The following is a 20,953-nucleotide window of genomic DNA, read 5'->3' as shown; positions in this document are numbered from 1 at the left end:
ACAATACAACTGATGTTTAGATCTACTTTTATTCAGTCTCCTCATCAACATCGTCACCAACCAGCATTCTTCTTGTCCAAGGTCATTTTTTCAAATTTGTGTTAAAATGGCATATTCCTCCCATTTCTAGTTTGATTTTAAAACACAATTTAAATGAAAACAACCATATATGTGTAGATGATTATAAACCACAATATCCAGACTTTTTATGTTCATTTTCAAGTCAAACTGAGAAAGCAAAGGGTTAATGTAATGTTGATGATGTCATCAGAGTGAAATGACTCAGTCAGCCACACAGGTTCCTCCTGTCAATCCTCAGATGAGTACTAAAACAAATGGACTGAAAATGTGAGGCATATAAATTTTATCTTTCTCCTCGGATGCACTCAGCATGCAATATTACATTTTTAAAAATGTAAGGATGATGGCAAAAACAAGTAGTACTAGTAGGATCATGCTAATAACCTGTCATCACTAATAAAAAAAAAACAAAACATTTTTACAGATGAACATAAACCAAAGGCTGTTCATTCATTCATTCATTCTGAAAACAAGTTTCAGGTTATGAACTGTAGCGTCCTTATCTCAGGAAGATAAGATCAAACATGATGACGTTTGATATTTCTATAAAGCAAATATTCCATAATAATTTGGACTCATTAACGCTAAAAAAGCTGCTAAAAAGGATGGGCCTGTGTTCATCAGTTTGGCCCAAAGCACATCTTACAGAGTCCAAAAATATGCAGTGTATGAAGGCTCAGTATCACAAGGAAATGTATATATTAAGTTCACCTTTAAGGGGTCCCATCAAACCACAGAAAATATTAAGCAAAGTAAATTTACCAAACATAAATATACTGTAGTATACCTGTGTACATTTTACAGTACTGGATTTCACATTAGTGTCATGCAGGAGCATAGTGAGTTTCTGCCATATCAAAGTATAAACCAGCCCTTGTAAAGAAGAGTTGAGAGGGGGCTGCCATGCTTTCATCTACAGCATCTACAATAATGTGTGATAGAAAATATACTTCTTAAGGCAATTATTTTCAGCAGTAAGTCCTTCATATTGCCATCAGGGAGGCAAAATAATAATCTAATAATGAAAAAGGTTGATTAAGAAAAGGATATATCAACAAGCTAATTTCAAATAATGTTCTTCAAAGGCAATACAAAGGCATGTATTCATTTGCAAGAAAGGGACAAGGATAGGAAAACCTCCTCTCTGATGATCAGAATGTGCCTTTTAGCAGCGTCTATAATGTCCAATGTAATGACAATACTCTTAAAGGACTTTATTTTTTAAATTAAACTTTATCTCCTCTTGCATAATTCAGGAGCTGTTATTGGCGTCAGGAGAGCGACACTCAAAGAAACCATACACCGCCGCCGTCACTTAGCTCAAAGAATATTTAGCAACTCTTCCTCACGTTTCTTAATAACTTATTCTGATCGTCTCATTCCTCAAAGCAACTGATACTGAAATGACTTGTGACCTGAAGACGCAGGCTCTGATGTCATGCTAACATCATGTCTGGTGCCAAATACAGTAAAAGAGCACATTTTTTTAGTGCTGCATTGCTCTTCCAGCTTTTCACCATTTCTATGCTGTGCTAGTAAAAACTACTCCCATTTTTGAGTCCACTGATTTCTAAAAGGACTTCTATTACTTTGATGATCACATTTTAATTGTATTTCTTTTTTTATTTATCTTATTTCTTTCTTTTTTCCAAATTCACCACTCCTTCTTCCTCCCACAGAGGGCTGAGGACAGGGGGGAGGGATCTGTTCTTGTTTGGGCCATCTGTCCATTCAAAGCAAAAGCAGGATGAAGAGGTAGAGTGGGAGAAGGAGGTTGTCTATTTGGGAGGTGTAGGCCTCCAACATGGCCACTAGAGTGATGGAGCCAACAATCCACGAGTAGGTGGAGTTCAGGTTGATGCTCCCATCGAAGATGAGAAACATGGCCACTGCGATGATCTGGGCGAACACAGACGTTGCGGTTCCTTCCATCGTTTTCTTAGTGCCAGGCCAACGGATCTCCCCCATGGTGCTGCCAAACACGGACGCCACAGTGTCTCCGACCCCCACGGCCAGCACACCAGCATAAGGCACCAGGCCACCCGCGCCAGGAAGTATCCCCTTAGGGGCGCAGGGCCCAGGGAACAGCCAAATGGGCAGAGACATGCCCAGCAGCAGGTAGACGTGGGTCAGGATGAGAGGTCCAGAGTCCCGCTCATCCAGGAACAGGGTGAGCAGCTGCCTGAGCAGCTGACCCAGCGGCCTGATCCGGAAGTAACGCACGTACTCCAGGAACAAGAAAACTGCCAAGCAGCCCACGGAGGCTACATGAAGCAGTTGTCTGTCATATATCAGCCCTGGAACGTATGTGGCCACTACAATCAGATGGAAGTACTTCCTGACAACAGTTGAGGCCTGGTGCTTCTTGGATCCTGACTGGCGCTGGTAGTTCTGGTGTAACACAACGCAGGTGGCCACGACAGCCAGAAACACCCAGTACCCCAACAGGCAGAGTCTCCTGTCATTTAACGTGAGAAAGTCCAGCAGCCACATGATGGGGTGCCGGCCGATGAAGAGGGAGAGCCACGGCATGAGGATTCCCAGACCCAGGACGGCTGTCATCATGTGAAAGAAAAGCGATGAGACCCAGGTCTCTGACTCCATGAAACAGAAGAGAAGGGCAAAGAAAACGCCCAGCAGCAGTGAGCCCACCACTACCACCGGCAGGAAGTAGTTCACTGGATCGCCTTTGACCTCTGCCAGGTTCAGGGAGCGCTTGATGAGCTGGTTGACGATGAAACTGATTCCACCGACAATGAGGAGCGCCTCTCCAGGTGTGAAGCAGCGCGGCAGCAGATAAAGCACAATCAGGCTGAGATAGACGAAGATCAAAAGTACCTCTAAGACCTCGATGACCTCAGACACCGTCAGGGTCTGTTTTGTCGTGTAGAGTATTGCACTGCCGGCCATGCCTGCGATCACACAAGTGTTTGTAGGCACGGGCCTCGTGATGCCGAGCGCAATCAGAGAGAGGAACAGAGCCAGCATCATGCCTGTGATGGTGATAACCATGGAGAAGCGCTCAAAGTAGACATTCCCTGAGGCAGAACACTTTTCTCTGAGCGCCAGGCCGAGCAAGGGCATCACCATGGAGGCCGGAACGATGCCGCTATTTGCTGCGGGACGAAACTGGAACACGGCACCCCCTGACCTGAGCAGACGGTCCCATTTGTGCTGAACATAGAAAGCCTGGATGACGAGGGCTATGCTGCACCAAGAGTGCTGGTTCCAGACCACCATGTGGACGCACAGCACCACGGCCAGAACTACAGTGGACTCCACGTGCACTGGGTTGAACTGCATGGCTGCGGGGTGGAGGGCTTGCAGGGGTGGGAGGAGGCTTGATCTGAACAGATGGTCTGCAATAATGAAGGCCTTCTTCTGTCAGTTCCTCTCTCTGGCACACTTCATCATTTGGCAGGCACTTTTCACTTGCTGAGGATGTCTAGGTAAAAGAAAAAAAAAAAAGAGAAATTGAATCAGTCAGGTTTCGAGTCAAGAGGAAAATGTCTGTCAACATAAAACAGAATAATCAAAATATTTATAGACTTTCATTAAAGCAGTTCTAACAGTTTAAATTACAGAATCCAGTAGTTGGTGTATTGTATTTAAGTCCATGAGTCATCTTAGCTTAGCCCAGCAATGAACCTTGGTCATGCTTTATCTGCTTTCTGTCATGAACTATGGTCACAGTGAACATTCACCCAGTCAGTGTGAAATCCCCGCGCACACACACACGCGCGCGCGCTATCTGACCACATTAAGGAGACTCCAGAAGAAATACATGCCCTTTCTACATCAGCTGCAGCCTTTTGTTTCCTGTGGGGGGTTGCAAGGTTGCACTGACTTTCTGGTGTGGTGAATCAGCTGTGTTAACACATGACCATCACATCTGACGGCTACGGTGAAAAGAAATGAAAAATTCTTCTCTCGTTTGTTAGATCTAATGTGCTGATACAGCCCAGTGGGGCCGCACTTAAGTGAGAAACTAGTCTCTCTGTAAACCAGGGATGCTGCAGCCTCGGACGGCATCATGCTAACGACAAAACACAGCTAGGTCTACCGAGTGAGGTTCACACCACAGAGAACAAAATGAAAATAAAACCCAGCCTGACAAAGTAACGGGTACCTACCACATAAGAACAGAGTTATCTGGATGAAGATGTGTAGCGATGTGACAAATTTCTTTCCTTTGTCAGCTGTCGCTCCTCTCACACCCAGTAGGACGGGGCCATATTTGACAGCTGGGTCACGTGGTATAACTGTAAAAAAAAAAAAGGCTTCTTAAGGGCGTGCTTTATTTATTTATTTATTTAATGATTTATTTATTATCATTACTTTTTGCATTGATACAATGATATGATATACAATGTTATGGTATGGTATCGTTAAGGAAGCATATACTTATGATTTCACATATTTTTAAAATTTAGCTACAACCTTATCATTTACATTACAGTTAGTTCAATATAAAAACATGAATCACATATGTTTATAAATTTTTAATTTTATTGGATTATATGGGTAGAGGAAACGCCAGACGCTGATTTTTAATAATTTTTGGGAAGAATTTAAGACCATTTAACTCCAGAGGGTGGCGGTATATGGTAAGAATAAGAATGGCAACTGCCCAACGAAGAAGAAGGCGCCTAGGACGGTAATGACGACAGACAACAACAACCAATCAGATGGCAGGAAGAAAGATGGCGGAATCAGAGATGAGTGTCAGGTAGGCAGATGGCAACTAGTTTTAACTAACGTCTGTTTTGTTCAAACTGTTCAAACTTGAAGTTTTTGCCACTGAGTAAACATTTCTACGCAACGCGTGTTTATTAAGTCCCACCAGCAGTCACATTTATGTTCGCCATTGTGTCTTTTGAACTGATAGCACCGCGCTAACTTAGCTTAGCAAGTGCTAGCAGTTAAACATTTGAATGGCTTTTCAGTAGCGCGGTGTGTCAGCCGCATGTCAACAACAGCATGTCACCACTGTAGAGTCCGTTTCTAAACTTACTCTGGTTATTCAGTAAGACAGAGAGCCAGCGTTCAGATTTGTATTTTAAATACCTTACAATAAACTGCAATAGCCGTCAGTGGTTAGTTGTGACAAAGGAGAAGCTAACGCTAGATAATGCTAGATATTTAACTACTTAAACAGAACGTTTAAGTAGTTAAATAAATAGATATGCAGTCAGGGAAATGGAAAGACAGAGTGGTAGATAAAAGGATAGATGGAGCAGATGCAGTAGCCACTTCACATAAATCAGAAAAACGATGAGGTAGTCGACAAACAAAAGATTTGGTCTTTTGGCCGTACAAAACTTAACAATTTGAAGACTTGTGTCTGGATCTGTGAAGTTGAGATGGACTTTTTTTTTTTTTTTTTTTAACAATTTCATTGACACCATGACTCGTCATGAAAATGTCATGAAAATCACCATTAATTGTAGTCCTACTGAGTCACAGCGTACATGGTCATATTGCCCACCCTTCATCTGCTTTTGCTGAAACATACCCATTCTTCTCTTAGGAGCTGTCGAGAATTATGGACCATTCTGCTGGGAAGATCTGCATTGAGAGAGCCGGTATGTCCTCTTGCAACTTGTTGTCATGTACCACACAGCATGGAGGTTGAATTAGAGATTAATAAAGATAAAAATAAAAAATAATGTGTAATTAGTGAAATAAAGCGTTTACACAGCACCAATAATGCAAGTGCCCCCCTCTATCTGGCTACAGGCTCAGATAGAGGCAGAGCTTGACAGACACTGGGACAGACTGCATCAAGGACTCGGTTACTACAAACCACCCAGGTATATTTGCAGTTATTTTGATCCTTACATCAAATACACTATTGTTCATCACAACTGTAAGGGTAATTGTTAACATTACTTGTTCTAGCTCATCTTCTGCTGGGAAAGTGAAGGAGAACAAAGATGTTGCACAACCATTGAAGGATTTTGGTCTGAGGATCAGCAAACTGTTGGTAAGGGTTAAAAGTGCCAGTTTTATACCCTACATATGTTTCACTGTTTGCATTTGTTGGTTCATTTCATGATGATTTAACAATCATAATAATTGAAAAATGTGATAGGGTCTTGATGAGCAGCAGAGCGTGCAGCTTTTACAGTGCTACCTACAGGAGGATTACAGAGGAACCCGTGATTCATTAAAGGTACCTCAAAAAGTACCATTTTAATAGGAGTTTTAATGTAAGAATTATAATGTTGATAAATATTTCCACCAGTTTTCAAATTTTGTGTATAAATCTGTGTATTGTATGTAAGATTTAGTACTGTATTTGCTTCTCCAGTGTAATTCTACCATTTCTAAAGATGAACAAAAAAACTCAAAAGACTGTAAAAAGATGTTATTATAAAAGATATTCAGATGTATAACTGAGTCTTCTACACAGGTTGTTCTCAAGGATGAGCGACAAAGCCAGGCACTGCTATTGAAGGTCAGTACAAAGATCTGCAACTATTTACTTGCTGTATTGTTCCATTTAGTTCAGTATGATAGTAAGTATAACTACCTGTGTGTGTGTTTCTATAGATAGCGGACTATTACTATGAGGAGCGGATGTGCCTGCTCAGATGTGTCCTCCTCTTGCTGACATACTTTCAGGATGAGCGACATCCCTACAGGGTGAGAAGCAGATGGATTTGGGCCGCAGCAGATAATTGAAGGACATAGCTTTAAATGTGCATTCGCACTGGAAATAACTTGTTGTTATTTGTTGTTGGTTCTATAACATAACTCTGGGTGTGTTTATTTATTTGTCCAGACGGAGTACTGTAACTGTGTCAATAAACTGGAAAAGGACCTTGTGAGCAGCTACCAGTCACAGTTTGAGAGCCTTTTTAAAGCAGAAGCACCAACATGGGAAACTCACGGCAACCTGATGGTGATAATTTACTTCATATGTTTGGTTCATATTTAGTTGATATACTGCACTTCATGCAGTATTGACATGAAGTCATAACTGACAGTGGTATTGATTTGTCTGAGCTTATAAAATATATATATATTTTTCTTTCTTCTAGACGGAGAGGCAGGTGTCACGATGGTTTCTGCAGTGTCTGAGAGAACAGTCTCTGCTGCTGGAGATCATCTTCCTGTATTATGCTTACTTTGAGATGAGCCCATCCGACCTGCTGAGCTTCACAAAGATATTCAAGGAGCAGGGCTTTGGTTTGCGGCAGACCAACAGACACTTAGTAGACAAAAGCATGGATGCGTTGGTTGACCGTATCGGGTAAGAGCATGGAGGGTTTGTGTTTATTCTTGTGTTTGAAGTGAGCAGTTGTCCAGGGTGTTTAAATAGGATGTCTGTTCATGGTTTGAGACTTTGAGTAAACTAAAAATACACTGCAAATTGAGCAAACAGAGGGTGCATTAAGTTGGCTAAATAAAATATCTTGGACATATCTCTCCATATTCTCTACTGCAATTTTCTTGTTAGTTACTGGCTGACATTTATACCTTATCTGCCATAATATCAGGTGACAAATTGTTGGACCCTAGTACCTTGCTTACTTTGTAATTCTTTGTGGTCTTTACCATTTCTCTTTTTTTTTTTTTTTTGCAGATATTTGAGCTCTCTCATCCTGGTTGAGGGAATGGACATAGACTTCCTGCACAAGTGTGCCCTGGAAGACTGTACAGAGCAGCATCAGTTCTCCAATGCTCCTGATGTCATCAAGGTTTGATGCAGCAGACATAAATATACAGTAATGCAACTGAAACAAATGAGCTAAGTTAGGCTAAAAGCTGCACAGAGCTGAAGAGGTGATTAAAACAATGATCCCAGCTGTTCTGGGGAAAAAAAACACTAATCCTGTATTTAAAGAGAAAGTGTGGATCTACCAGATCATTTAATGTTTTTCTACCATTAATTCTTCAGTGTAGTGTTCATCCAAATTGCACTAAATTGTCGACAGACTGAGAAAGCAGTTTTAGTCACCTAGAATAAACCATACCACAGACATCTGAACCTGCATATCTTATCTGTCTCTTCCAGGAGATGGATCAGCTGCTGCTGACATTCGGTGACATCCCTCATCACGGGCCGGTGCTGCTGGCTTGGGTCCTCCTGAGACACACACTGAGACCAGACGAGTCTAACCCCGTGATCAGGAGGATTGGCAACACCGCCCTGCAGCTCGGGGTGTTCAAGTACCTTTCAACCATGCTGAAAGGCCTTGGAGTCTCAGGGAATAACGTAAGACAACATAGATACACACTTAGGTCAGGTGGAATGCAAAACACCACTTAAAGAATAGTGGGCTAGATAATATTATCTTGTTAACAAATTTTTGGAGAACCCTGTCTCCTCTGCTGCCTTCTTTAACTTAAACTGCTTAAATGACATTAGTGTCTGTTCACTTCTGGGCAATACAACTTCTCTGGTCCTACTCCAACTTTCTGCCGACATCTTAAGGAAGTAACATGTCCATTCGCAAGGTTTTAACTGCACTAGCTCTCAAATCTTATCCTCTGGGCTCAGAGGACTTCTGGTTTTCTCTAGCAGGTAGTTAAGTGTAATCACGTGAGGCCTCAGACCTAAATCAGTCTCTAATGAGCTGGCTAGAATGAAAACCATGTGGCAGATGGGAAACATTTTGTTTAGTGGATATGTTTTATAGTCAAGATCTGAGTCAAATCAGACTTTCCCCCCCAATGTTCGGTTTATATTTGTAGAGCAACCAGACACTGAAGACACTGAAAAGATATACTTTACTTCTAAAAGTCAACAGCCATGCTAACATTATGGGAAGTCTTAAGCAGTTCTTAGTGGGAACATTGAATCTGCCAAAATTGGCTGTGTTTGACCTCTGGGGAAAAAAATCACATCCAAACCATCACTTTTTAAACAATCAGCTTTTTTCCTAATTTTCACAAATTAAAGATACACATTCTGTCAGATACCAACATCTATTCTCGTATATTTGTGGTGTTTTTATACATGATGTTTTATCTGTCATTCTTTGACTCTTTCTCTCCAGTGCACGGCAAGCACAGCAAAGATGTGTATTTATGGACTCCTCTCATTTGTGATCACCTCTTTTGAAGAAGAAAGCCTACAGGTACAGTCAGATTTTACATGTCTATTTCTTGTCACTCATGTTTGTAACTTGTGTTGGTAACTCGCCTTCATCGTACTGAATGTGACAGACTGACGGTGTGGCGACGCAGTGCTCCCACCTGATCGATGCTGCTTGCGAGGTCCTCTCTGCTCCCAGTCTTGCTGAAGTCTTCTGGGAAATGGTGAGGATAAAAACACAGAGGAGATTCTTAAGAAACAAAATTGAATAAAAAAAAACAAATGGCATAATAAAACAGCTGTTGATAATATGTCTTGTTTGTCACATTTTTAATCCAGAAACCGAACATGGGATTGGGAATGATCCTGGACAGTGCAGTCGGGATGTTCCCTCATAAGATTGGACCACTGTTACAACTTCTAACTGCACTTCTCTCAAACAAGTCGACGGTTAAAAAGGTAGATTTCACAAATGCACATATATACACACATGCTCAACTTTGCCTTACGTAAATGATTTCACACTGTACTTCCACTTCTGTGTGACAGGTGTACAACTTTTTGGATAAGATGTCCTTCTACACACAAGTTTACAAACATAAACCCAATGATATCATCTCCAAGGATGATGAGACGCTGTGGAGGAGACAAACACCAAAACTCCTCTACCCTCTCGGTTAGTTTTTTTGGTTATTACTCTGAGGTTTGAGTACAGATTCAAAATTTTGTGTATTATGTGTAGTTATAGAAGATTTACGGTTTATTTTATCATCCACATTTGTCATGTCTGACATACCTCTATTATATTTCATTTCAACCATTAGGCACAGGGCAGACTAACCTGTGGATGCCTCAGGGAGTGCTAGGCCAGGTGATGATTGGAGGTGACCAGGGCTATGTGGTGCGCTGGGACTACTCCTACAGCTCCTGGACTCTCTTCACCTGTGAGGTGGAGATGCTGCTCCACGTTGTTTCAACTGCAGGTACACTGATCATTCATACAAGCAGATTGTTAGCAGCATTGTCCTTTTAAAAAAGTCTGTATTCAATATTACTGAAACTGTCAACACATCCCAAGAAAGAGCGAAGCTGACCATGGATTAGTCCATCTCTAAATACGTCATGACCTAGTCCCTTTGTTCCTACTGGAGATGTACATTTTTAAAAACGGGTCATGAATCTATACTGTCATTAAAATGCTAATTAATTTCCTAAAATAGCTAGATATTATAGTTTTTTGAAAATGGTACACAAACAGGGGTTGCCTATATTTGTTGGCAATTTTAGCCACATATTTGATGTGCTAATGAGTATTTATGGCAGCAGGACTGTGAATGTTCTGTGCTCAAAATAACCTACAGTGCTCATGTTTATTGTAATGAAGGAGCAATAGTGTGGCTCACAGATGTGTTTTTAATAGCTTTTTGAGAACAGTAGAGCTCTATGGCACAGAGGAGTGATCTATATCAGGCTTTGGATACACAGACAACACTTAATGATAAGATCAATTTATTATTGATTTTGATCTTTTATGAGATTCAAAGATTTTCACCATCACCTTCAAATGTCTCACATAAATAATGGAGCTTAGTTAAATGATTATTGCGCTGATTGTTTCATCATAATGAGCTTGTTATTTTTTCTCTGCCTTTACTTGTGTCAGATGTTATAGCTCACTGTGCACGTGTGAAGCCCATCCTGGATCTGGTTCATAAGATCATAAGCACAGACTGGACTGTATCAGACTGTTTACTGCCTCTCACTTCACGCATCTACATGTTGCTTCAGAGGTAAATCAACTTTACACAGACATTTAATAATGTGTATCTGTTATTTTGTTCTTCATATTTGACCCTTGATTAGAAATTAAGAATGCTTTTTTTGTGATTTGTGTGTTTACTGTTCCTTAGATTAACGTCAGTCATCAACCCTCCAGTGGACGTGATTGCCTCCTGTGTGAACTGCCTCTCTGTTCTGGCTGCAAGGATGCCTGGGAAGGTGGGTACACTGGATATGTCTAAACAGAAAGTCACATTTACAATTGAAAGTCACTGTTCTTGATTATTCTTCACACACCTCATCTTTCCTCTTGCTTGCTTCTTCAGGTGTGGTCCAGTCTACACCACACTGGTTTCCTGCCCTTTGCTTCCAACCCTTTGACCAGCATGGCTCAGTGCATAAGGTAAAGTAACAAGCTCTATCTGTGTGCTGTCTAATGTTGAATTTTCTGGGGAAATATCCGACTTTTATATATATTTTTAAAAAGTATTGAAAAGTACTGAAAAATTTTCCTAGTGCCGAGGGGATGAAAGCAGGTAACTATGGCAACCTGTTGGTTCAGATTGAACAGCCAAGGGGGGAGTACGCTGTGACCATCGCCTTCCTTCGTCTCATTACAACCCTGGTCAAGGTAATAACTAAATACACAGAAATGTTATCTACCCAACATTCTGTAATAGCAGCTGAACAGTGCCATTTTATCAGATAAAGGGGTATAAATAGTATGTATCCATATGCTGTCCTGTTGCTATAATGTGCATCATGTCTCCTCCATCTCTGTCTGTTGATTATTACAGGGTCAGCTTGGCAGCACTCAGAACAAAGGCCTGATCCCCTGTGTGCTGCTGGTGCTAAAGGAGATGCTGCCCACGTACCATAAATGGCGCTACAACACCTACGGAGTCAGGGAGAGGATAGGTAAGAGCACTGCTCTGACAGGAGGGGCAAGTTTTCTTTCTACCCAACTGGAAAAATGTAAGTAAAAACTGAATAAACAATGCCTGCTCTTTGTTGCTGCAGGTTGTCTCATTTTGGAGCTGATACATGCTATTCTCAATCTGAGCCCAGAGGGGGAAGACCAGGGCAGGTAAGGATGACATTTTACTGTAAATTCAGTCTCAAGAAAACACAAGTCCCACAAACAGGAATAATAGTGTTGAACATAACCATTACTGCAAATGTTAATTAAGAAGTTAATAATTCTGCTGTTTGCACAGCTTCACGATGCTTTGTATCTGAGACCCGAATCCACCTAAACCTTTATGGCACATGCTATTCCAAAACTGTGAGATTAAAGCCTCTATGAAAAAACATACATACTTAATACCACTTACATACAAACAGAAGAGTCATTTCATTTAGTTTGAATGTTAAATATTACAAAATGTGGCTGATAAATAATATTTGACATTCCTTCTAAGGCTTCTCAGCTGTGTCAACTTTGTCCTCTATTTTTTTTTTTTTTTTTGATTGCAGAATTCATCATTATGAAAATGACTGTTATTACCTAATCCACTTACTAATTATTTGACAGACACAAGGTTGTTAATTTGTAATCTTGAAAAGTTGTTGATATACTCATTTCCGTTTTCTTGCAGCATGCCCACCCTGCAGTCTCTGTGCATCTACAGCCTGGCAAACACTGAGGCTGGACAGGCAGTCGTCAATATCATGGGAGTTGGCGTGGACACCATAGATGTGGTCCTGGCTGCACAGCCCAGCAGGTAAACAATCTGATGCATTCACGTCTCCTAGCTTTCCTCATAATTAAAAACTAATTGTGTTGTAATGTGTGATAATCTTGTTGTGATGTTTTTCATTTCCTCACCCTGACACCGACCAGCTGTGGCTCCGAGGGTCCCGGTCAGATCCTGATCCAGACTGTCAAACTGGCCTTCTCTGTCACAAACAATGTCATCCGTCTGAAGCCACCATCTGACGTCGTGTCCCCTCTGGAGCAGGCCCTGACACAGCACAGTGGTCATGGCAACAACCTCATAGTTGTCCTGGCCAAGTATATTTACCACAAACATGACCCTGCACTGCCTCGCCTCGCAATCCAGCTGCTCAAAAGACTCGCTACAGTAAGACTTCCATTCTATGTGTACAGTGTGTACTGTATTTATTTTTGACTGTATGTTGTACTTTCGCCTTGTACAACAGAAAATACTGATGTTGAGCTTATATTTTGTCTGTAGGTGGCTCCCATGTCAGTCTATGCCTGCCTTGGCAGTGACGCAGCAGCCATCCGGGATGCATTCCTCACTCGGCTGCAGAGCAAAACCGAAGACATGAGGATCAAGGTCATGATCCTTGAATTTCTCACTGTTGCTGTGGAAACCCAGCCTGGCCTCATTGAGCTTTTTCTTAACCTGGAAGTCAAAGATGGCAACGAGGGGTCAAAGGTGTGAACTGCAGGGATACCTGTAGTCATTCAGTAATTTTTCAAAGTATATTTGTTTTTACTTTTAGTAGTGTTGCATCTGGATTCAAAACATCTATATGTTTTTTTTTTAACCTGTAGGAGTTTCTTCTTGGTGAGTGGAGCTGTCTTCATGTGGTGTTGGACCTGATCGACTCCAAACAGCAGGGGAAATACTGGTGTCCCCCACTGCTCCACCGTGCCGCCCTGGCCTTCCTTCTCGCTCTCTGGCAGGATCGTAGAGACAGTGCCATCTCTGTCTTACGTACCAAGTGAGCACATTTTCTCAGACAAAACACTGACTTTAACCTGGAAAACAATGTGCAACTGGATCTTTTGAAAGACTAAAAATAGATATGAAATATATACTGTTTTTTGTTTTTTTAACACAGAGAGCGGTTTTGGGAGAATTTGACAACACCTCTCTTTGGAACCCTCACTCCACCCTCAGACACCACAGAGGTATTTTGTTGTTTTTATCATGCTATACTGATTACCTGAGTAATTGGGTCATGAGTTGTGTGTGTCAACTCAAATTGTAATTTTTGTCCCCAGCCTTGTGTTCTGGAGACATGTGCTTTTGTCATGAAAATCATTGGCCTGGAGATCTACTATGTTGTCAGGTAATTTCAGAATCCCCAGTATTTCCCTGTATTTTTCATTTCCACTTGCAGACAACATCTCAAATCTCATACAGATGATGTTAATTGTGTTTGTGTTGTTGCAGTGGCTCCTTAGAGCAGTCTCTGAAGGACGGGCTGCAGAAGTTTGCCAATGCACGACGATATGAATACTGGTCCCAGTATGTCAAGTCTCTGGTGTGCCACGTGGCAGAGATGGAGGAGGAAGGCATCTGTTATTTCCCAGAGACCCAGATGTTGATCTCTGCCTGGCGGATGCTGCTAATTCTTTCCACTAGCCATGTATGTCACCATAAACCCAGTCATGTTTATAGTGTTTGAGGTGCTGATGTACTAAAAGCCTGCCTTAAAGGAATAGCTTGGCATTCTGGCATATGCTTATTCACATTCTTTTTTCCGACAGACACGAGACTGGTATCAATAAAACTCTCAGTAAGAAAACAAATAAGCAGATTTCCAAAAAGTCAAAATAGTCCTTTAAGTGGCCTGAGAAATTGACTTGTGTGAGCTGATCTGAAGATGGATCATGTAGAATGCTGCAATGTCTATTTTATATTTTCAGTCTGATGTGATGCAGCTAACAGATGACTCGACCAAGCTGAAGCTTTTCATGGACGTCCTGGATGGAGCTAAAGCCACTGTAAGTTTTCATGGCATAAAATATTTTTTTGTACTTGATGTCCTCTCATTTCTCGTCTTTATATCACTTTCTTACCTTGTAACTGTTTTATGTCTTTTAGCTGACGACACCCATGTCTGTGCCTTGTCTTCGTCTGGGGTCCATGATGGCCACGCTGCTACTCATCCTCCTCAAACAATGGAGAGGGTGTGTATTCATGTGTTTGACAGAGAGAAGGTCGACAGTTCACATTTGACATGTTCCAACTCCTTCATCTCTAATAAATTCTGTTACTGGTCTCTTCCTGTCTCCAGTGTGGTAGCAACAGCTCCTGACATCCTGTCTCCCCTCTCCCTGATCCTGGAGAGTGTCCTGCAAGCTGACCAGCAGATGATGGAGAGGACCAAGGCCAAAATCTTCTCTGCACTCATTTCTGTGCTGCAGATTCAGGGACTCAACGGTGAGAGAGGCGTTTGCAAGTGTCTTCTGTTTTCTGCATTTGAATTAAATGTTGCAGTCGTCTGTAGTTCCATATTTTTCCTGACTAATGTCTTTGTCTTTGTCAGGTGGAGATATTTCCCAGCTGCCCCAGCTGTTGCTGTCCGTGTGTGAGACGGTGAAAGACGAGGCCCTGGCGCTTATTGACAATACTCGCCACATGAGCCAGGTGGGAGACACAACAGAGGACGAGGACAGCATGGAGACAGATTCTCCCCGCGGCCCACAGAAGGACCAGAGAGATGGGGTGAGCGAGGCAGGAATGATGGCCAGAGGAGTTTTTTGTTTTTTTGATGATTTTCACAGGAGTGCATAAAGTCACAGTGTAAATCCATCATGAAGTTAATTTTAGACCATTTTCCCCCCACTCACTGTTTTTACCAGGTGTGTGTGCTGGCGCTGCACTTGGCAAAGGAGCTGTGTCGCACCGATGAGGACGGTGAGCACTGGGTGTCAGTGATGAGGAAGGTTCCAGTCCTCCCCTCAGTGCTCAGCGCTGTAGAGCTCAGCCTGCGCTCCAAACACAACCTCTACTTCACCGAGGCCGCACTTCACCTGCTGCTCACACTGGCTCGCTCTCCACAGGTAAACGCAAACACACACTCTTCTCCTCTGAACCCTTGTTTTTAAATCAGTTCCTCACATTAAATTAAGGTATCAAATGCTGAGGGTGACTTAATTTTTTTCTCTAGGGGGCAGCAGCTGTTGCTGGAGCAGGAGTCATCCAAACTATCTGCCTCCCTCTTCTGAGTGTATATGAGGTGTCTTCGAATGGGGCATCACAGGTAAAAGAATTAAAACCATCACTTCACATTTCTCCTTGCATGTTAGATTGTTTAACGATGCAGATATAGCACTTTGTGCTTTAACATCACATAATAACAAAACATATCCTTGTCCCTGAGCAGAGTTTCTCCCGTAAGTCCCAGGACTCCGCCTGCTGGCCGGGTGTGTACCGTCTCTGCATGTCTTTAATGGAGAGTCTGCTCAAGACTCTGCGCTACAACTTCATCAATGAGGCCCTGGACTTTGTTGGAGTTCATCAAGAAAGGATACTACAGGTATGACTGTAAAGCCATAAATGTGCCCCAACCACTGAACCTGCTTTACTGTTAACATCTGTCACTGTCCTTGCACTGCAGCTGTCAGTCCCACACCCTCTCTCAAACTGACTGGACATTTGAGAACTTTTGCAATGTCATGTTTCAAATTAAATCTGATTAAACTCTGGGTCTATTTACAACCAGAAGCAAATGTGTCTTGCGTTCCATATAGAAATAAATGTGGAGTGAAATCTGGTCTGACAGCACTGCAAGGCTGTCTCTATTTTAGTCATTGGTGTAGTCTGTTTTTTTCCCTTAAGTACTTACATGGATCATGGTTTTTAAGGGAATTTGTCATTATAAGCTGAGGAAATGAATTCCTTATGAACTGAGCCATTGCAGTGTGTTTCACTATACAATTTTTTAAGGAAACATCACAGTGCTCACGAGGGAGAAAAATACACCTGCATTCAGACCTGTTTTATGCTAGTGATGTGGGTGTTGTTCAACATAAGTGCTTTGCAGTTGTGGTAGATGGATGTCTGTATGCACATGTTCCACTCTGTGTCTCTTGTTGAGAAAATTATTTAGTCTTTAACACCAAGTTTTTTGTTTTCTCTCCTGCTCAGTGCTTGAACGCGGTGCGAACAGTGCAGAGCCTGGCATGTCTGGACGAGGCCGACCACACGGTTGGCTTCCTGCTGCAGCTCTCCAGCTTCTGTAAGGAGTGGCAGTTTCACCTGCCCAAACTGCTCCGCGATGTACAGGCAAGTCCAGAGGGGAAAGCTCCTTATCAGTGAATATAACACTGAAGCTCCACACTAGTGCACTTAAACTTCAGCATTTATTTATTCAGTATTTTTCTTTCCATCTCCTCCACACAGGTAAACCTGTGTTATCTGTGTCAGACCTGCACGTATCTGCTCCACAGCAAGAAGATGCTTCATCACTACCTCCAGGTCAGAAAGCAGGAATTTTACTATCCTCATTTGATTTGATAATGGCAGGCACCCATTACATTTCTGTTCCATTCTATATTTGTGCGTAAAAAAGAATTGCAATTCATTTTTGTCTTGGAATTTTCTCAGGCTAAAAACGGTGAGGCGTTGCCCCCTGCTCCACTCCCCAGGACACAGCGGCCCCCACAGACCCCGTCTAAAGAGGCAGCGGGTGGAGGGGAGAGGGAGGAGGTCGAGCAGAAGGCCCTGCTGGCTGTGCAGTGCAGTCTTCTGAAGATCCTCAGTAAAACTCTGGCAACCCTGCAGCACTTCACTCCAGACTGCTGCCAGATACTCCTGGACCAGGTATCCTCATTATTAGCATCATATTTCTAGTTACATCATAAGAAACTGTTCCACACGAATATAAATAGGAGAATAAAATGTTAATTTTTGTCTCTGCTCGTGTTTCAGTGTATGGACTTGGCAGAGTACAGGACCCTGTTTGTGCTCAGTTTCACAACTCCGGCATTTGACCCTGATGTGCCTCCTTCATTTGGAACCCTGCTGGCCACCATCAACGTGGCCCTGAGCATGTTGAGCGAGGTAAATGTTCAACATAGTCTTGATAATTTCAGCTACAGTCCACCTTGATGTCTAAATGCTTTTGTGTTGTTTACAGATGGAGAAGAAGAAAGAACCAGTTTCCTTGAGCATAGTCTCGCTAGCTTCATCAGAGGAGATCCAGGCTCTAAAGTGAGTAAACCTGAGAGCCCTCTCTTCCTCCTGCTGTATTTAATATTATATGAATGAGACTGTTACCAGGTGGAAAATTAGAATTGTAATGAACTTCTTTTTCTTGCTTTGGGACACCAACTTGAGATAAATTTGTTTTCTCTTTTCTTCAGGTCATTGCTGATGTTCACCATGGAGAACTGTTTCTACGTCCTCATCTCTCAGGCTGTTCGGTGTCTCAAAGATCCCTCCATTCTCCCTCGAGACAAACAGAGGCTCAAACAGGAGCTCAGCTCTGAACTGGTGAGACATAACATCTCTCTTAATCTATCCTCATTTTAAGTCCTCTATATGTCTTTAAAGAACAATTCTGGTGATACTTTATATGTTTTCTTATTATCAACAAATCCATTGAAAAGACCACAACCAAAGATGTCTCAATCCTGTAAACGAGTATTGTCTGTACAGCAAAAAAACTGATATAGCTTATTCCTCTGTGCCATAGAGCTCCATTGTTGTCCAAACACTATTAAAAACACATCAGTGAGCCACACCGTTGCACTGGCTGACATGTTCCTTCATTATATATAAACATGGTCACTAGTTTATTTTGATTTGCTCTCATATACACCATCCTGCTGCCTTAAATACTCACTAGTGCACCACATCCACAGAAATAGGCCCCTAACAAATGCACTATTTACCCCTGTGCAGATGTTTTAGGAAATTACTGAACCTTTTAAAAAATGTAACCATATATTTGTTGCCCATCTTTAATGGTTTACATCTTTAGTAGGAACACATGGGGTTAGGGCTGACAGCCACAGACGGGGTAGAGATATAGTGAAGTATTAAGAGTCTGTTGGTTTTGGTCAGGGCATCTGCAGGTTGTGCAAGTCTTAAAAAGAATTGAATTCAGGCAGTAATGTGAGCTCTGAAATGTTTGTGTGTGTGATTGCGGGCTGTCCGGAGACATTATGCAACTATGAACTAAAAGGGGGATTGTTGCAACACTGGATTGTGCAGCAAGAGGCTGTGCAATACTCTTGTTTCAGTCAGTACCATCCAACCTGTAGTAAACGCTGTCATTACTGCTATCTATAGTAACTCTGTACATTGTCTTTTAATTGGCAATTTTAGCAAATATAGATATTCTATATATCTGCAGTTTATTCATGTCATATTAATTTATCATGCTGCTGGCTAAGTAATCCATCATAACTTAGGCAGGTATGATCTTGAAACAGGTCTTAAATTGCATCCAGTGTGATTTTAACTGATGAATTCTGCTGAAACCTTTGTATTTATCTTACTGTCAACAAAGACCAAAACAGAGTGACAGCAGCCTCAACCTTTATAATACACTTAGAGAATATTATTTAACTTTGATTTTCTCTTTTCATCACTCTCAGAGCACTCTTCTCTCGAGCCTGTCCCGCCACTTCCGCAGAGGTTCTCCATCCTCTCCAGCCAGCGGCATCCTCCCCTCCACCCAGTCCAAACCGCCCACACCAGGCTCCAAAGCAAGCCATGAAGGTCAGGAGCCGTTCATCCAACTTGTTCAGGCGTTTGTCAGACTTGTGCAAAGATAGATGTAGATTACCAGTAGAAGACAGAGATCTCAAACATGAGCAGGATTTTTTTTCCTTCCAGATACAAATACTCACTATTCTTTTACAAAGCCAACATTTTTTGTACCTCCAGTAGTGCAGTTGGAAAAAAAACTTTTCTGGTGTTAGGTGTCAGTTTATGTACAGTTAATTGCAGTGGTTTAAATAGCACAAATTCTGACCTGGAGTGAGTGTGTTTGTTCTATTATTATCATTTTGTTTCAGAACGATTGGAGCTAGACTTTTTTAGAATCTGTTGAACATTTCATTTTTGCCAAAACTGCTGTTATAACTGACCACAACCAAAGTGTTTACTTTAAAAGGCCAATGAGAAGCTGCCTGATTGTCCAAAAAAACATGTTATGAAGAGATGTGAGTCTGTAGAGATCTTGGTGCTAAAGATCAGTCACTGACTGTGGTCCATCTTTCCAAGGCCTAGTTTTATAGGTCACACTGACAACACATAATGACAAGACATGTTTCAAGTGCTACTTAAAAAATTAGACCTTTCAAGTATAATTTTCTCATGTATAGTGACTAAATGTAGTAGAATAGTGTACTCTGTAAAGCTGCGTTATAAATTTTCTAATTCTCTTCATTTTCACTAAATCCTGATCTGAACCTTTCTATTTTCTTATCTCTGTTTATCCTTGTAAACGTCTGGAAGCAGCTGCCAAGATTTGTACTTACTTAAATATATGCTAATAAAGGGACTTTTGTACCACAATTGGATTTCACCATTACATTTTTCTTTACTGCATTTGCACATAATTCTTCGATCACACAGTAGCCTTGAACCATCCTATACATATACTGACAGGTGAAAACAAAAGGTAAAAATAATAAGTCAGTAATAAAATACATATTCATGTTCCTATATGCATCATATAAAAAGAATAAAAGAAAAATATTTAAATTGCAGGAAATACTATTTACAAAGGCATTTTCTTTTAAAAGAAAGGAAAAAATAACTTTTACAACTTCAGTACCTAAAATAAATCAAATTATAGGCAGGTTTTGTGCAAGTATAGTACAAAAAGGCTTTGATATCTGGGGAGTAAGGTGACAGTTTTACAGCAGGATAAGGCCTGGTGAACATTAGGTAGCTACATCATCAAAAGCAGTGTAGGGTGTTGAACCAGGAGATTTAGAAGCTGCAGTGCAAAGAGGTGTCACTATTGTGATCCTCTGAGGATTCAGAGTGTTTACCAGCAGTCTGCCTGGAAACAGGTGCAGTCACCTGCTCAGGCTGAGGGTCTGTAGTGTCCCCTACTGGCCATTGACTGGGACCTCCTGAAACAGACAGAACAAGTTGACAACATAGTGTAACATCAGCCTGCAAACACTGAAATCTGGCAGGCATAAAGAGAAACTTTTTTTAGCGTCAGACATGCAGGGGAAAACAAGCTGATGCTGAAAATACTTTGACCGTTGGCTCCAGACACATGCATCTGACAAGTTGTTTTTGAAGGAACAGTTCTACATTTGAGAAATTTACTTCTTTACCAAGAGTTAGATTAGAGGGTGATACCACTCTCAAT

At 41.6% G+C, this 20,953-nt stretch overlaps 3 protein-coding genes across 11 annotated transcripts in view; 1 reads left to right on the top strand and 2 right to left on the bottom strand.

The window, feature by feature from the left end:
* Positions 1–10: 10 nt before the first annotated feature.
* On the bottom strand, positions 11–4,333 carry dolk (dolichol kinase). Its single transcript, XM_018662307.2, has 2 exons — positions 4,215–4,333; positions 11–3,526 (listed from the first exon to the last, which is right to left on the bottom strand). The coding sequence occupies exon 2, from the start codon at positions 3,382–3,384 to the stop codon at positions 1,813–1,815; it is 1,572 nt and encodes a 523-aa protein (XP_018517823.1). The 5' UTR covers positions 3,385–3,526; positions 4,215–4,333; the 3' UTR covers positions 11–1,812.
* Positions 4,334–4,693: 360 nt separating this feature from the next.
* nup188 (nucleoporin 188) lies at positions 4,694–20,139 on the top strand. Its single transcript, XM_018662365.2, has 43 exons — positions 4,694–4,810; positions 5,612–5,666; positions 5,821–5,894; positions 5,983–6,067; positions 6,176–6,256; positions 6,497–6,541; positions 6,637–6,729; positions 6,869–6,988; positions 7,128–7,339; positions 7,673–7,787; positions 8,105–8,305; positions 9,090–9,170; positions 9,259–9,351; positions 9,467–9,586; positions 9,677–9,803; positions 9,952–10,110; positions 10,791–10,917; positions 11,038–11,125; positions 11,233–11,309; positions 11,423–11,537; positions 11,704–11,824; positions 11,927–11,993; positions 12,505–12,630; positions 12,750–12,990; positions 13,105–13,311; positions 13,431–13,600; positions 13,721–13,790; positions 13,884–13,951; positions 14,056–14,251; positions 14,532–14,609; positions 14,710–14,795; positions 14,903–15,048; positions 15,155–15,333; positions 15,471–15,671; positions 15,779–15,871; positions 15,995–16,147; positions 16,759–16,896; positions 17,014–17,088; positions 17,218–17,433; positions 17,542–17,673; positions 17,750–17,823; positions 17,976–18,105; positions 19,215–20,139. The coding sequence occupies exons 1-43, from the start codon at positions 4,770–4,772 to the stop codon at positions 19,392–19,394; spliced, it is 5,256 nt and encodes a 1,751-aa protein (XP_018517881.1). The 5' UTR covers positions 4,694–4,769; the 3' UTR covers positions 19,395–20,139.
* Positions 20,140–20,953, bottom strand: part of LOC108874015 (CDK5 regulatory subunit-associated protein 2) — a 32,850-nt gene continuing 32,036 nt past the window's right edge. For 8 of the 9 annotated variants that reach the window (XM_018662355.2, XM_018662358.2, XM_018662356.2 and 5 more), the window contains one exon: positions 20,140–20,705. In XM_018662355.2, coding sequence (XP_018517871.1) covers positions 20,560–20,705 — 146 coding nt within the window. In that variant the 3' untranslated portion in view covers positions 20,140–20,559. The remainder of the gene's footprint in view (positions 20,706–20,953) is intronic. The other variant, XM_018662363.2, reaches the window with a different exon arrangement.

The sequence above is a fragment of the Lates calcarifer genome, linkage group LG9 (genome assembly GCF_001640805.2).
Source record: "Lates calcarifer isolate ASB-BC8 linkage group LG9, TLL_Latcal_v3, whole genome shotgun sequence".
NCBI classification, from domain to species: Eukaryota; Metazoa; Chordata; class Actinopteri; family Centropomidae; genus Lates; species Lates calcarifer.
The sequence above is the reverse complement of the archived record's forward strand: the minus strand, read 5'-3'. Positions and strand labels throughout refer to the sequence as shown.

Bases quoted from the DNA above. Each gene is read 5' to 3' on its own strand.
- dolk (XM_018662307.2), bottom strand. From the start codon at position 3,384: ATGCAGTTCAACCCAGTGCACGTGGAGTCCACTGTAGTTCTGGCCGTG.
- nup188 (XM_018662365.2), top strand. From the start codon at position 4,770: ATGGCAGGAAGAAAGATGGCGGAATCAGAGATGAGTGTCAG. The intron at 5,667-5,820 runs GTATGTCCTCTT...ATCTGGCTACAG, and splicing joins GATCTGCATTGAGAGAGCCG to GCTCAGATAGAGGCAGAGCT. The intron at 9,804-9,951 runs GTTAGTTTTTTT...TTCAACCATTAG, and splicing joins AAAACTCCTCTACCCTCTCG to GCACAGGGCAGACTAACCTG.